Source organism: Ammospiza nelsoni, chromosome 2, assembly GCF_027579445.1.
Source record: "Ammospiza nelsoni isolate bAmmNel1 chromosome 2, bAmmNel1.pri, whole genome shotgun sequence".
NCBI lineage: Eukaryota > Metazoa > Chordata > Aves > Passeriformes > Passerellidae > Ammospiza > Ammospiza nelsoni.
This window is the reverse complement of record NC_080634.1, coordinates 43570048-43585227: the sequence shown is the minus strand read 5'-3', so window position 1 is coordinate 43585227 and position 15180 is coordinate 43570048. Positions and strand designations below refer to the sequence as shown.

The window sequence follows — 15180 nt, the reverse complement described above, 5'->3', positions numbered from 1 at the left end:
AAGGTCATGGTCAACTCATGCCACTGACAGATTTTGAGCTTCCTTAGATTTACTGAAATTTTTCATCTAATAGACTGCAACTTGCATCTTCACCTTAAGACACCTTCTGAGATTCAGAACTTATTCAGTGTTTATATATATTTCTGTCTTTCTCTTGTTTACTTTTTTATTAAATCTTCATAGTTCTCTTTTATGGTTATTGGATCTCCTCAAGAGTAACCTCACATCTTTCAGATGGTGGGACAAGAAGGTGACAAGCTGGGGCCCATGTAATTCAGAAGTGTATGGTTATTCTGGGGCAGCAAGAAACCTGATTTTAAGTAGTTACAGAATGGAAGGTCCTGCTCTGATTTGAAAGAAGTTTCATAAACTTTACTTGGGACTGGCCACTATATTCCATTGAAGGATAAAGATAATCTCTTAAAACTTTGTGGGATGGATTCTGAATTTATTACAAGTCTTATTTAAATGCTGGAGCATAGCTGTGCTGCTGCAGGAACATATTTTTCTTTTCTTCTTGTCCCAGTGGAGGATTAATCTGTTGATGCCCTATACTTTTTCTCTAAGGTGTGTAGGCAACTGCATGGGAGAAGTTAATGTTCTGACTGTTTTAACCATTCCTGAATTTTGTCACTTGGCCTACTGATGTACATAGAAATAGGAAGAAAAACTGCCTTTAATGTGATATATAGAGAGCCATGGAAATATTTTCACCTTTTTCCTGAGACTGAACTAATGATCAAAACCTGCATTTTCTTGAGAAATCATCAACTGATGCACTAATTAAACCCTACTAAGTATCACATTGGAAAACTATTACGTACTATGGGGTACTTTAGAAAAAAAATAAAAATTTGATTTTGAGAGATAAAGAAGAGCCAAGTTGTTCAGAATTTCACAGGCAGTTAAATATACTCTTCTCAGTTACAGGTTCTTAGTACCATTTAGCTATTAATTTTAAAAGAAAACATTGGATTAAAAAGTGTATTAATCCTTACTCCCAACAAATGTTGGTTGGTCCCAACAAATCTTAGTAGCAAAAGCTATTTCTAGTGTATTCCAGCTTTAGATAGAGATGGAGATTAACTACTCCACTAGAGGAGGAGATTATCAAGCCAAATTTGGAGCATTGCTTTCTTTTACCAGTGTAAGGTGCAGTTGAACAGTGTATTCTGAAGATCCTTTAGAAAGTGTATTTCCCAGTGGTACATTCAGCCAGATCACAAATTATTTAAATTCTCTAATATGTCTAAATTCTCTAAACATGTTGGACCTTTCTGAACTTTTTTATCAGATCCAGTTTATGAGATCCAGTCTTAAGACACAAAAGTAGTGGAAATCTTAAGTGCCTCATAGTTTTAATTAAGCTTCTGTGGACTACATTTAATTTTCTTCTTTTTCATGCCATTCTCTCGTACTTTGACTTTTTTCAGTCATAAAAATCATTGTACTGAATGATAGTCTCAGTACCTGTTTTACAAGGGGTGGGCTACCAGTGAGACCAAAATACTGCTATTATTCTGGTAAAAGATTTTCTATTTAATACAAACTACTAATTTAAAATAATGTCTATTCAGTTTTGTATTTTGAACTCACTTTGATGACATATTCCCAAATTGCCTCCGCAGCCTGTTCTAGTGCACTACCACCACAGCAATACAGACTCTTTAATTTTAATGAAAAAAAAAACTTGGAAAAAAATTGAAAACATGAAGTAATACTAATTTTTCTTTCAAGTAGCCCAGAACACTCATGCCAAATATACACAAATGCTCAAAAATAGCATATAAGAAAATCTGTCAGAGTTTATCACAATGAAAATATATATGTTTGATGTGTCATGTAGAGGTGATAAGCAGTAATTTTCCTTCAGGATGCAAGTAGTAATATATAAAATCTGCTGTGCAGTTGAAATGTGGTTTATTAAATCCAGGCAGTAAAAGAGTGATGTGTTGGCTGCCCTTTGTGCTGTAGACATTCCCAAATAGTTAGATCAGGCCTTCATAGTGTACAATTCTTTCCACAGAAATTTGAAACTCATCAAAACATTTGCATTTCTTCAAGTAAAAGATGAACCACCACTTTAGGGTAACTTCATTTATTTGTCTTAATATTTTTTTGTTCGGTTTAGGAGAGACTGTCATAAATAATGGCAAACCTTGTTCACCTGAGGTAAGATTTTCTGTTACTTTGTGCAGATAAGATAATTAATGTAACTGAATGATTTCTCAGAAAACTGACAGATGTTCTAAAAATATGGATTGTTTTATTCAAGATAGATATGAAAATACAGAAGAATGAGGTATTTGCAGATAGAGAAAAGAAACTACATTGAAATTGTAGGAATTCAATATATTACAACATTTTTGAGTTAATGTCCTGTATCACAGCTCAGTTGTTATGTCATATTTTTAATCTCATCTGCATGACTTTAAATGCAGAGTAACTATTGGTTTTGGCAGAGTCAGTTCTTGCTTGAATTGCTGAGATCAGACTTAATTGCTTGTTTCATGTTGGCTTTTGGTAAAGATAAATATTGATTAAAAATATTTGCTTAACAGTGTTTAATTGAACATGTGGTGAGTAGCTGTGATAGCCCTGGAACAAGCCATACTTTCAAGTGTTCTATTTATAAGTTCTAGAGATCTGTTTATAACTCTTGCATAATTTTTCTTTCTTTATTTTGTGCTTATTTCAAAATTAAAGAAACACATTCTTTTACTTCTCTATCATTCTCCAGGCATAAAAAGCAATTATATTAGTAATTCAGAAACCTTTTTTTGTTAAATTCCTTTGTTAACAGTTTTCTGTAATTTTTACTTTCACTTTTTAAGAGCAAAAAACCCTGTTCAGTGCTTGCTGGTGTAGTACCAATTGCAGAAAGACAAAACTGGAGCAGGAAAGAACAATTATGATGAAGATGTATTCAAGTCTAAATAACTTTTGTTTTCCATTAAAATCTTAACATTTCTAAGGATCCCATTTATATTTGAAAACACAATATATGAACATACTACAAATGTCTTGCTGAGATGATGAAATCATCAAACAAAGATTCATATGAAAATATGTTGCTTAGTCTTTTGACAATTACACATTTTTAAAATTATTTTTAGTAATTTCTTTAAGGGATGATTCAGAGGCATTCCCTTATTTTATGTCATATGGCACCATGGAAGAAAAACTATTAAATATGAATATACAATTTTAAAATAACAGTAATAGGTGGAGCTACTTTTACTAATGCTATTACTGTTACAGTTTCAGATAATTGTGTGCCCATAAATACTGTCCCTTTATTCTTTCCCCTATAAAAACATTTAAAATATTTCTTTTACTGCTGAATTGGTCTGCAGATCTTCTCAGTAGTTGCATAAGTTTTCTCATGACTGCTTGTGTGCATAAGTCAAAAACTTCTGCAACTACTTCCTTGATCAGTGTCTAAGTAATGAATGTAGGGATTTTAAAGAGTAAAAGTACTTTGTTAATATCTGGTAAATCCAAAAGCCTGCTCCTTTCCAGTGAAAATAAGTTCATTAGCATTTGAGATGGTGGTGGTGATTCCTAAAATGCAGGATTTGCAGGTTCTTGCCTCCCACTTACAGTGCTTACAAGTAGAATACCTCGCCAGAAATGGTGGTGGTATTTTTTTAATATATAGAGGTTATTCTTTATCTCTGACACTACTTTTTTCTTGTGAGGTATGGCTAAGCAGAGAACATCTAATCAGTTTTGGTCTCAGCTCTGTCAATTACTGCTTGATAAAGCTTTTAAGAAACAGGTTTTGAAAGAAGTTCTGTGAAGCAATATACTTCATTTTGACAGACTGAGCTATTTTATGTGTGCTTTATGTTCAATTTATTTCCCCCTCCATTGTTTGGTACAACAGGACACAAGGAATGTTGGAGCTGTGGAGGAACCACTCCAGGCAGAAGAGAAAAATAAATCTGCAGATATTTCAAAACAAAAAGAACAATGCCTTGTACCATGTGATGCTCAAGCTAAAATTTTACGAGGGGACAAACATTACATGTGCAGTATGTATTCATAAAGAATACTTTCAGTGATGAGCTGTGCAGTGCCATGCTATGCAATCCTCTCCTCTGCTATGCTATGCTGTGCAAATTTAGTTTTTAATCTTCTTGAGCACACGTGACAGCCTTGTGACCCTGCTGCCCAAACTGTGTGTTGTCCAGAAAATCTGGGGTACCCTGTTTTAGGGATGCAGCTGGTGTGACAAAGTATAATCATTGGTGCAGACAGGCAAATCCAAGCAGCCACACAACCCACCTAGATCTGCTATGCTCTGAATGTCAGTATCTCACTCAATTAGAGAGGAAGAGGAGGACATCTGTTGCTCATTTAAACATAGCTGGGTGTGGAGGTGTAAGTAGGAGGTAATTAATTAATTAATTAGTCAGTTACATGGGAGTAGATGTGTACTTCACCTTACTTTTATGGAGGCTTACACAGGATATTCTCTATGCACTAGCTTGACAAACTACACAACAAATTATACAGTCAGTCTCTGAAAATAATTGTGCAAATTCTTGGTTTTCACATATGATTTCAAAATATATATTATTATAATATGCCATTATGATGATGATCGTGATTTTTAGCATCAGAGCAAAAACCAGGAGTAGTACAATGAATGAGCAAATGTAAGGTGACAAGAAGCCTTATTTATATCTGTCTTTTATCATATGCATTTACATTTCTGTGATATCCATTAACTGGTTGTCCAGTTTATCTAAGGATAAGATTAATTTATTCTTCAAAACATGAGAAGATCCATCACTTCTTAAGATGTCTGTACTGCAACAAGAAAGTCTGAAGTTTTCAGCACCTTTGGCTTTAATCTGTGGTCTCTGTATTGCCTTCATTTCACTTTTAGGTTCTGTAAGGTAAAACACCTTCAATATTCATTTAGATGTCGTAAATAAGTATGTTGTCATTTAGTCAAGAATATCTCTAGAGTTATGAAAACAAAGGGGATGAACATATTTCTTTCTGAAGGAAATTTGCAGAACTCTCTTGCTGAATATGCCAGAAGTACAAAAAAACTGGTAAGAGACATGATGGATGATCAACAGTCTTCGCTGGATTACCTTTCTAATCAGGTACCTTTTTCCTTTATTATAAAAATTTGTATTTGTTATTTCTCACAGCATGTGTTGTCTTTCTGAGGAAAAAAAGGGCTCATAAACCATTAAACTGTCATTAAACCAGTAGTATTAGAGTGTTTTATCACCAGTCCTTGTACCTCTGGTAGGTGTGATTTCCATTTCTACGAGGAGTGGTAAGCACCCCATTTCACAACTTAGTGTCATACATTGCAGTAGGGAAAGTGGAGGGCCATTACTTCACATTAGTACAAATTACTACACATCACAAAAATTAACTACAGATTATGTTTATTAGGAGTCAGAAAAAAAAATCTTTAGAATGTAAAATTTCTTATTGCAACCTAATTAAAGATCTTTTATTTGAATTTGCAGGTAAATGAACTTATGAACAAACTTGTTCTTTTGAACACAGTAATTTTGAGAAAGCATCTGGATCCACTTCCTTATAAAGTAGTTCAATCTCATGGTAAGTATTTTTCAGATGTAGGCTTGGCACCTTCCCTTTTTATCTTTGTATCTTGAAAAGGAGCTAATTAAAACAAAGGTAAGCAATTGTACATTGACATTTATCCTGTGCTAGTAAAATATAAACTTTGGAAACTTAATAAACTGTTTAAAAATGTTATCATAAATACTGCTTTAAATAATTTGCAACTGACAACTCTGGGCATCCTATTTAGAATGCTGATTTTTATGAAAAATACCAAGTATGATTATTAGCTAGTAAGTGATCTGAGGCTGCTGAATGGCACATTCTTTTGCTCTGCATCTGCAGTATCCTTCTTCAAATGGAATGTTTGTCATGTATACTTTAAGATGGAAAGGCTTTTACAAGTATAAATATAAATATCTGTAGGAAAAAGACTTCATTTCTCAAATAATATATCTTTTTCACGGTCCAGGTGTTATAAATAAAATTTAAAAAAAATCCATAAATGGACCCAGATACATAATCTTTAATTTCATATAGGTATGTATCATATTTATTAAGATTAGAAAGAACTTTGTCAATACAGTGTCATTTGTACTTAGAATTTCAATGGTGTTTAGAGAATTTTAATTTGCAAGATAAATTCATGACAAAGCATGATTTTAAAGTTTGCATAAGAAGAAAATTATATTTTAAATAATTCATGCCACCAAGAAAAGTAGTATTCCTGTATTAATCTGTATTTTTTTTTTAAACATATTTTGCTCATGAACTTCCTTGTATACCTTTTTTGTCTAGGTTTGGACTGCACTCATATTAAAGATACTGTTGGTTCAGTTTCAAAAACTCCAAGTGGTTTGTACATTATCCATCCAGAAGGATCAAATTATCCTTTTGAGGTAATAAATTTATTATTAGTCATAATTTGCTTGAGAATATACATTTAGAATATTTTTAATAAAGTGTTTCCCATGGCAATTCTTCAACAGATGAATGAAAAATGTATTAAATCTTCGGCACATGCCTGCTTTTACTATAATTTTGACAAGTTTCTTATTTTTTACAAAGAAACTTATTCTCTGTCATAAGAGTCCATTGTCAGTTTTCATATGCAGTGAAAAATACCAAAGAGGAAAACCCAAGGTGTTTACCAGCACCTCTTTTGGACATGGAGAAGAGCTGTTCTTTGCTGTTTTAGAGATGGGAAACTGAAGAGCAATTGACTGACCCATTTGGCTTTTAAGACAGGACATTTCGATTTTGAGTGATTTGGCTGTATAACGTTGCCTTCCCTTGTGATGGGACTACATGGACGCAGAGTCATCCACGTGGAGGTGCAGATGTTGGTTTGAGGAATAGAAACCTTGTCTGAGTATCATTATAATCCAGTCTTGAGGCACAGGGGGATCTAAAATTGTGGTTTTCCTATCCAGTTTGCAGGATTTATATTCCTAAGACAAGGATATATCCCTAAAAAAACCTGCAGCAATCATGCTTCCTATCACTGCCTGCACTTTATGTAATTGCTCAGATTAATAGTGCTCATCTAGAAGAATGGAATTTTGGGTTAATTTCCTCAGACTAGGAATATTAAGATCCTTGCAAACACAAGGAATATTTTGTTTTATGTGTTTATTTCCATTTCAGGCTGTTCTATTTAGAGAAGGACTCATGCATAGTAGAAAGGTAGACATGGCACTTTGAAACCTTCAACTTTGCCATACAGGTTGAGGTCATTATTTTTTGAAAAAAAACAGGGAATTTAAGCCAAGCAATAACTAGCAAAGTTTAATATCTATCTTCATAGTGTTCCTTTATATGTAACAAAGGAAGAATGAATGCCTTTATCTCTAGCCAAGTGGAGCCCTTCAAAATCCTACAAAAAGGAGCTTAAACTGGTTAAGAAAAGGTTTCAGATTTATGCTGGCATCTCAAAAGAAAAATATGAACTTGATACTGCAACCTTTGATATAAAAACCTGTCATTCTCTCCATACAATGCTGGGGGCTCAGGAATAAGATCTGTAACTCATCAGTAAGTCCCTTCCATGTAAAAGAAAGGCAAAGATGTTGCAGTGTTCACAGAACAACCATATTTGTAGTATGAGCAAAATGCAACTATAGCAAAAATTGCATCTGTTTAATAATTTCTTCTGGATTGAAGGTAATTCCAGAAATAGAAAATAAAAATCATAGCAATTTGATTAAAAGAACAAGGTAACAATAAATAATGAGAAGAATGTTTGCAGTCATGAGTGTCTCATTTCTTGTCTGGTAAATGTTGTACAGAACTTGAAAGACAGTGCCAAAAAGCTCTCAGAGAAAAAATTTCTAAAATATGTGTTCCATAAAGAATGTTATTTTAAGGAAAACTACTTAATGTGCATTCTTTCATGTGTTGAAGCATAAGAAGAATACAAGAGAAATGGTAGATAGACAAAAATATCAAGATATTTGAATATAAACAAGAAATTATAAAGCATCTTTTAGAGGCTAATAACCAAGAGTTCTAAATGTTCTGCAGACCAGCAAAATAAGAAAAAATACAGAGGTAGAAAACCATAGTAAGAAACTAGAAAACAAGAAAAAAAACCCAACATGAAACAATTTATATCAATGAACACCTTTGCAGCAATAAAATGTATTTTTATGCAACGGAACCTAAATGAAAATGTGCTTAGAATAATATGCATAAAGATATCAGTTAAATGAAAACTATTTAGAAAATGCGATCCCATTCTTATTTTTCATGTTTGATACCTCATGTTTCCAAAAGTGAGTATAGATTTTTATGCTTAATTTGGGCTAATTGAACTCCAGATGCCAGCAGCAATAAAAATACCTAGCTTTAGTGGTAGTGGCAGGTTTCTGTCACCTCAGAAAGTTACTCTCAACTACGCTTTTTCCTGAGCATTTATTAATGAGATGATTAAAACCAATTTTACTTTTGGAAAAATGAACCATGACCAATTTCTGATACATTTTTCAATCAGTAAATTTAGATCAATGATATTTCTCAGTTGAATCAGACAAACTAAACAATTGTTTAGAATATACCTCTTATACACACTGCAGGTGGAAAGGGAAGAAATATTCAGTAGAAGTGTCCTCCTTCTCATTTAATTTAGCTTGTACCTGGCACAATCATGCCCTTCATACCTTTCATGATATGAGACAGAGCAAACTGTAAAGCAGATTAACTATTATAAGGCTTTACAATTTCCATAAAGGATTAAGACAACTACACAGCTATAACTGTGTTTTTCTGTACCTATCTAATATTTTTATTTAGCTGGTGTATGTATTGGTCCTCTCATGTAGAACCATATCCTCTCATGTAGAACCATATCCCCACCTTCTGTGAATTATCAACACTCACACTGATTTATATTGGACCAAAGATTGATGTTATGACCAAGTGGGATCCTCATAGTATTTCTGACTCATAATCAGAGGAGTAGCCAAGCATGCAATTATGTACTCAAGACAGTGGGTGAGGCAATGGTATTATTTTGAATGAGGTTTAGGTATTTTCATCTAAATATTCATTTTGGAATCTTCTGTATTTCTTTTTATTCCAGTTCTATCCTCCTTGGGTGACTGAAATAAGCATGTGACTCTCCAGGGAATAAAGGTCACAATTCTTTTTTCATGCACAAAAATCTTAGTATGGTTCATTTAGTATTTGTTTTGCAGGAATTGCCTGAAGTATCTTACTTGAAGGTCCAAGATCCTTCGGGGTGTATTAGATCAAATTGCAGCTCTTCCTATTGCTTTCTTGTCATTCATTGAGAAGACATTGTTAAATCACAGAGGCTCTAACTATAATGTTGATATTTTCCTGCTAAGGAGCAAATCTGGTTTCCTGAAAAATATCTGGCTACTACAGGCAATGGAGGTGCAACATATAATGCTCAGTCTGACACAAATTTTTTTGAGAGTTAAACTGACTTACACCTAGTTTCACTTTTATCAGCTGGCTAAGGCTGCAAATCTCTCTTTTCTGAAACATGTTTCATTTTGTTTAATTTTGTACATTTTCTGTAACATCAAAAATATTTCATACTTTATTCCATCGCTTGTGCATCGGCTTAGTGTTATCACAGCCAATATTATGTTCTGAACTTACTTTTGTTACCAAAAGAAGCTTACTGGCTCACTACCTATAAGCATTTTCCAGGTTAATTCTGATATTCATCACCTTTGGAGACAAAAATGAGCCCCTGTTTTCAAACATTAATTATGGATACTATCCCTTAGAACTGCATTGAATAACTTTGGGAGTGCAGTGAATAAATGTGCAATATGCTCTTTCTAAATTAAATTTCCAGACTTTATAATCCCAGTTAGAACTGATCAAGATTTGGAACTGCAGATATACTTAGGAAAGTCAATTACAAATCTTAAGTTAGATGGGCAGAGGAGAAAACGTGTCACATAATGTGATATTCCAAAGCAGAGCAGATGGCAGCTGGACCACTGCCATTTGACATACTGCTGGGCACAAATTTTAGCAAAGACTCCTAAAGACTCATAAATTTGAGAGCTGATCTTATGTATGCAGTGGTTCTGCTCAGTTGCAGGCAGTTATATGTTCACATTGGGACTTCCCTGGATCGGGGCCACTTCTTATGTAGAGGTTTTTGCTGCTGTCAATTATTGTTGTATGTTGGGTTATTGCTATCACTGTTTTCCATTTCCTCACCCTTATTAAAGGCTCTAAATTTCCCAGGCACCACAAACACATTCTCTGGAAGAAGGTGTGGTGGTGACAGAGAACATACAAGAAGTTGTGTTCATTTTGCTTTGCTGCAATAAAAGTTTATTTGGTGTTCCTACCTGTATCAATGATATGCTGCCTGATTAATACATGACATTGCAAGTTGCTTCCCTTTCATGCTATAAATGTTACAGTGACATTTATCAAAGTTTATTTATTATATTTGTTATGAGCAGACTATTACACACAGCAGTTTCTACTGGTTGAAGAAATATCCAAATCAAACAGTTCAACAAGAACATATAAGAAAATACTGCAGCTTTATTTTTTTTATTTTTTTAGATCTTTTTTTAAAAGATATTTGAAAAACATGTTGCTTAGCAAAACTCTGAATAGTCCACCTTCATTTAATTAAAATGTGTTTTTCATAAAAACTGCTTCAAGAATGCTTAATCATGCCTAGGTTTATTTTAGGTTTTGTGTGACATGGATTTTCGAGGAGGTGGATGGACTGTGATTCAGAAGAGAACTGATGGATTTGTTCAGTTTCAGAGAACATGGTCTGAATATCTGGATGGATTTGGTGACCTTACTGGTATTAATTTTAAATACTCTAAAGTGCTTTGGATCCCACATTTCTCCTGCTTTTATGTGAGCTACATTCCACTAAATTGCATGGTAGTTTTGGCAGTATGAAGTTCTTGTTTCTTAAAAGTCTTGTTTTTACTTAAGGATTTTTAAAATCAAATCTGTTGTGTGATCTTCCTGATAATGACTATTACCCCACTAGAGTCTTTAGTTATTGCAGTCTTACAAGAGTGTTTAAAATATTTTCTGCTTGAAATAATAGATTGTATTTCTTCTCTTTTCAGATTAAAAAAAGAGTGCCTTTGTTGGTTTGAATCACTCATTTCCTTAGAGTAGAGAAAAATCAATAATATTTCACCATAGGGCATGCAAAGTTATTAACAATGGAAATATCTCAGTACCCTATACCAACACAACTGTGATATTAATTTTTTATTGCCACCTTTAATCCTGCCAGACTAAACCCATTTGCTTTTTCAGAAGCTTATCTGGGATTGCAATGGAAGCATGCAGCTTTTCTGTACAAAGAAGTGCAGCTCATATGAGGCTACATTTGTGATTTATGGAGGCAGCAAATCTTGAGAACAGAGCTTAAATTTTGAGAATAGGGTTTGCTGGTTTTTTTTTTTTTTGCATTTCATAGAATGCTAACATTTATAATTTCTCTGTATTGCTCTTAGGAGTGATACTGAGTTCTGTTCATGCAAGTGGATCTTTAGCATATCCAGTTTTTGTGGTCTTCTAGGATATATTGCAGACAAATATTTGAAATCTATCATCTGGACAATTTTCTAAAAAAATATCAGAGAGAAAAAAACCATGATGCACACATGGGTTTTCTTAGGGATTTCCTAAGGAAATGGGAAGATTACTCTGTTCCTTCATTAGTCTTTCAAAGGAATATAGCATATCATGCAACTTGTATTACATTTGCTTCAGGAAGGAAAGTAAAAAAAACAGAAACAATGACTTTTTCTTTTACAGCTTCCTATTACAGCGACCTGAGGAGGTCACTGGGGTGAGAGAAGGATGAGAATCTTGTTTCTTGATCAGAAGGCTGGATTTATTGATATATGATATATGATGCATTATGACTATACTAAAAAGAATAAGGAGAAAAGTTGCAGAGGCTTGCTAAGCTAAGAATAGAATAGAAAAGAATCCATAACAAAGTTCTGTGTCCAGGGAATCTTTCCCAAGCTTGCTTCTGTGATTGGCCCTCAACTGTACACATGGAACATGAACCAATCACAGGTGCATCCTATTGCATTCCACAGCAGCTGATAATCATTGTTTACATTCTCTTTCTGGGGCCTTAGCTTCCCAGAAGACGAACAAGTCCCAAAGAAAGATTTCTATGAAAAAATGTCTGCGACAGTTTCCATTTCTAGACTATATATTATATTTCTCTTCAAGGAGAATTTTGGCTTGGACTGAGGAAGATTTTTGACATCGTAAATCAAAAGGCCACCCATTTCAGTCTTTATGTGGATTTGGAATCAGAAAATGACAAGCATGCCTATGCCTCATATGATGGATTTTGGATAGAGGATGAATCATGTTATTTTAAGATACATTTGGGGCATTATTCAGGAAATGCTGGTAAGAACTTCCTTCCTAGAAGTATTTAAAGGTAGTTTAATATGAAAAAAATGCAGCCAAAAGAATAATAATTAACTTCAAAAATTTTATTTCTAATGTGTTTTTCTCTGGTATATAATGAACATTTATGCAGATAAAATTTTAATTATATGGTGATCTATTATGCGTGTAATAACAAAAAAATATAAAATTGAATGGGATATATATAAAAAATAAAAAAGGGATTTTGTGGGTGTTAGTGTTTATTTACCTAATAGTTCAATTATTTAGATGCCCTTTATCTCATCACAGATGTTACTGGCAGTCTTCCTGATGCTTTGGATAATTCAGAAGTGCCCAGATAGTCATGTACAAAGGATAGAGAAAGAAACTGAGTGGAACAAGGCTGTCCTACAGTGTGTAATAGTTGCTGGGTGATGCATAGACACAAATTAATTCCAGACCTCCTTTAATAACATTAATACACTAAGTGTGCAAAGATTTGCATTAAGCATTGCATCATGTCTTACTGCTTTTTTCTGTGTTATGCAAGAATGGTCGTTATTATCAATGAAATAGTTAATCTCTAAAAGTGTTAGTGCTTTACTCTGTATTTGTGAAAAATACTATTTCTTCAGTAAGTTCTCTAGTAAGACAACAGAGACAGTAATAACTGACCTTTGTGTTTCAACAATTCCATCGTGTTTCATGACTCACTCTGGGGCTTTGGGCATGTTACTGGAAAATCTGAAGTTGCAACCCTTTTTGTTTACTTTTATCTCTTCTTCCTCTGTCTTTGAGGAAGACAGAAGCCTTTACCTTCATAGCCAGCATTCATTGCTAAAAGCAAGGAAAATACAAAGACATTTTGTTGAATTTTAACCTCTTCCATATTTCTCAGTATTTTATTCTTTTTTTCCCTGCATCTTTAGCACTTTTGCAGCTCATTAGCTGGTGCTCTTGTACTGCTTTTGAAGAATTCCACTTTTATAATAAATTCAGAGGAAAAGTTTGCAGGGTGTGCATCAAGTAAGAAATATTTCTCCGTAAATAACTTTATTGTTTTGTTTATCTGTTGTACTTAGGTGATGCATTTAGAGGATATAGAAGAGAAGATAACCAAAATTCCATGCCTTTCAGCACGTTTGATGTTGATAATGATGGATGCAGGCCAATGTGCACTATTAAAGGACATCCAGTAAAGAGCTGCAGTAACTTCAGTGATAACACGGGATGGTGGTTCAACAAGTGTGGCCTTGCAAATCTTAATGGTGTTCATCGCTACAGAGGGAGATTCCTTGCAACTGGCATTCACTGGGATACATGGACAATGAACAAAAAGCCAGTCAAAATTAAATCAGTTTCAATGAAAATTCGGAGAACCAATTATCCATATTTCCATTAACATATGAAAATAGAAATATATCTCTCTTTGCACTTATGTGGAATGATGTATCACTGCAATCATAAATACCTTTCATCTTCACTTGAATGGTTCAGTCTTAAAACTTTGTTAGATATTTCTATAATATAGTTATTAATTTTTATTATGAAATGTCAGCATTTATAGTGTTCCAGCTTGAGAAAGAAGGTCCTAAGAAGAACTGGGTTTTCAGAAAAAGGATTAAGCTGAGTGTTTGTCAGCTTTTATCCAACTGCCTCTTAAAAAATCTCAGAACCAGCAGAAAAAAATATAAAAAGAAGTGTAATGCTGACTTTTGAATGTGCTCTTTCTATGCAAGACGTTTCAGCAAATTTTATTAAAAAAAAAAAACATGTACCTGCCATTTTCATACCAATATTTTGGAAAAATACTTCATCTTAAGTTAAATTTTCAGCATCAGCTTTTCTTTCTATATTCCTTATCAGGCAAGATAACAATTGTTTCAATGTATAAATAAGGTTTTGTATACCGTAAGGGCCTGATTTTTATACACGTAAGGTTGATAGTGACATTCAAGAACTATGACCAATTTATATTTCATTTTCACAGTCAATGTATTTCATAATACAATTTTGATTCTACCATTATCTATTTCACAATTGACTACAAATTAAAACTTTTTTTCAAAGAGAACATATCTTTACATATAACCTGTGCAATTTTAATTTTTGGATATATGGTCTGATCTTATGTTTTTCATTCTTAGTGGCTTTCACTTTGTGTGCGATCATTTGGTAATGAATAAAACCAATTTAAGTTGTGTAAACACATTTAAAACTAAGGATTGTGAATTCTTTGAATTTCTGTTCAGTAAAAATAGAAAAATATCAATAAAAATGTGAATATTGTCAGTACAGTGTTTCTGGAACCTAGCATCAAATCTGTAGCTAGGCATGGTATTTCTCATCTTTGCTTCAGTTTCAGCAGACCAACTCTGTAATATCATGTGGAACGAAAATAGTTAAAAACTCCATGAATTTCCTCTTTGCTGTTTTTTATTTTAACCAAGCATAAAACCAGTGAGCAGAAGCCATCATCAATTCAGAACCACCACGATTTAGGGCTTCTTCCCAAAGATTTATGTAGCCACAGGAGAAAACGAAGCTTTTAATAGGGTATGTTACACAGTTAAGGGTGAGAAAAAATTCCTCTTTTGTTGCATATTTGGCTAGCCTTTAACAGTTGGAGGTAAAAAGTTGCTAAAAGCAGGTTTCCTCTCTGCTAGAGAGAAACTGAGGACTGTCCTTATGGGAAGGCTTACAGGAGAAGCATGGTAGGAAGTAGCTTGA

General features: G+C 33.6%; 1 protein-coding gene across 1 annotated transcript; it reads left to right on the top strand.

Moving 5' to 3' along the window:
* The first annotated feature begins 1949 nt into the window (after positions 1-1949).
* Positions 1950-14742, top strand: ANGPTL5 (angiopoietin like 5). The gene is made up of 8 exons (XM_059467034.1): positions 1950-2172; positions 3890-4037; positions 5020-5123; positions 5502-5595; positions 6358-6458; positions 10753-10873; positions 12283-12468; positions 13533-14742. Exons 1-8 carry the CDS (start codon positions 2071-2073, stop codon positions 13850-13852), a joined length of 1176 nt encoding a protein of 391 aa, XP_059323017.1. The 5' UTR covers positions 1950-2070; the 3' UTR covers positions 13853-14742.
* Positions 14743-15180: the final 438 nt, after the last annotated feature.

Bases quoted from the DNA above. Each gene is read 5' to 3' on its own strand.
- ANGPTL5 (XM_059467034.1), top strand. From the start codon at position 2,071: ATGAACCACCACTTTAGGGTAACTTCATTTATTTGTCTTAATATTTTT. The intron at 5,124-5,501 runs GTACCTTTTTCC...TTGAATTTGCAG, and splicing joins TGGATTACCTTTCTAATCAG to GTAAATGAACTTATGAACAA. The intron at 10,874-12,282 runs GTATTAATTTTA...TTTCTCTTCAAG, and splicing joins TGGATTTGGTGACCTTACTG to GAGAATTTTGGCTTGGACTG.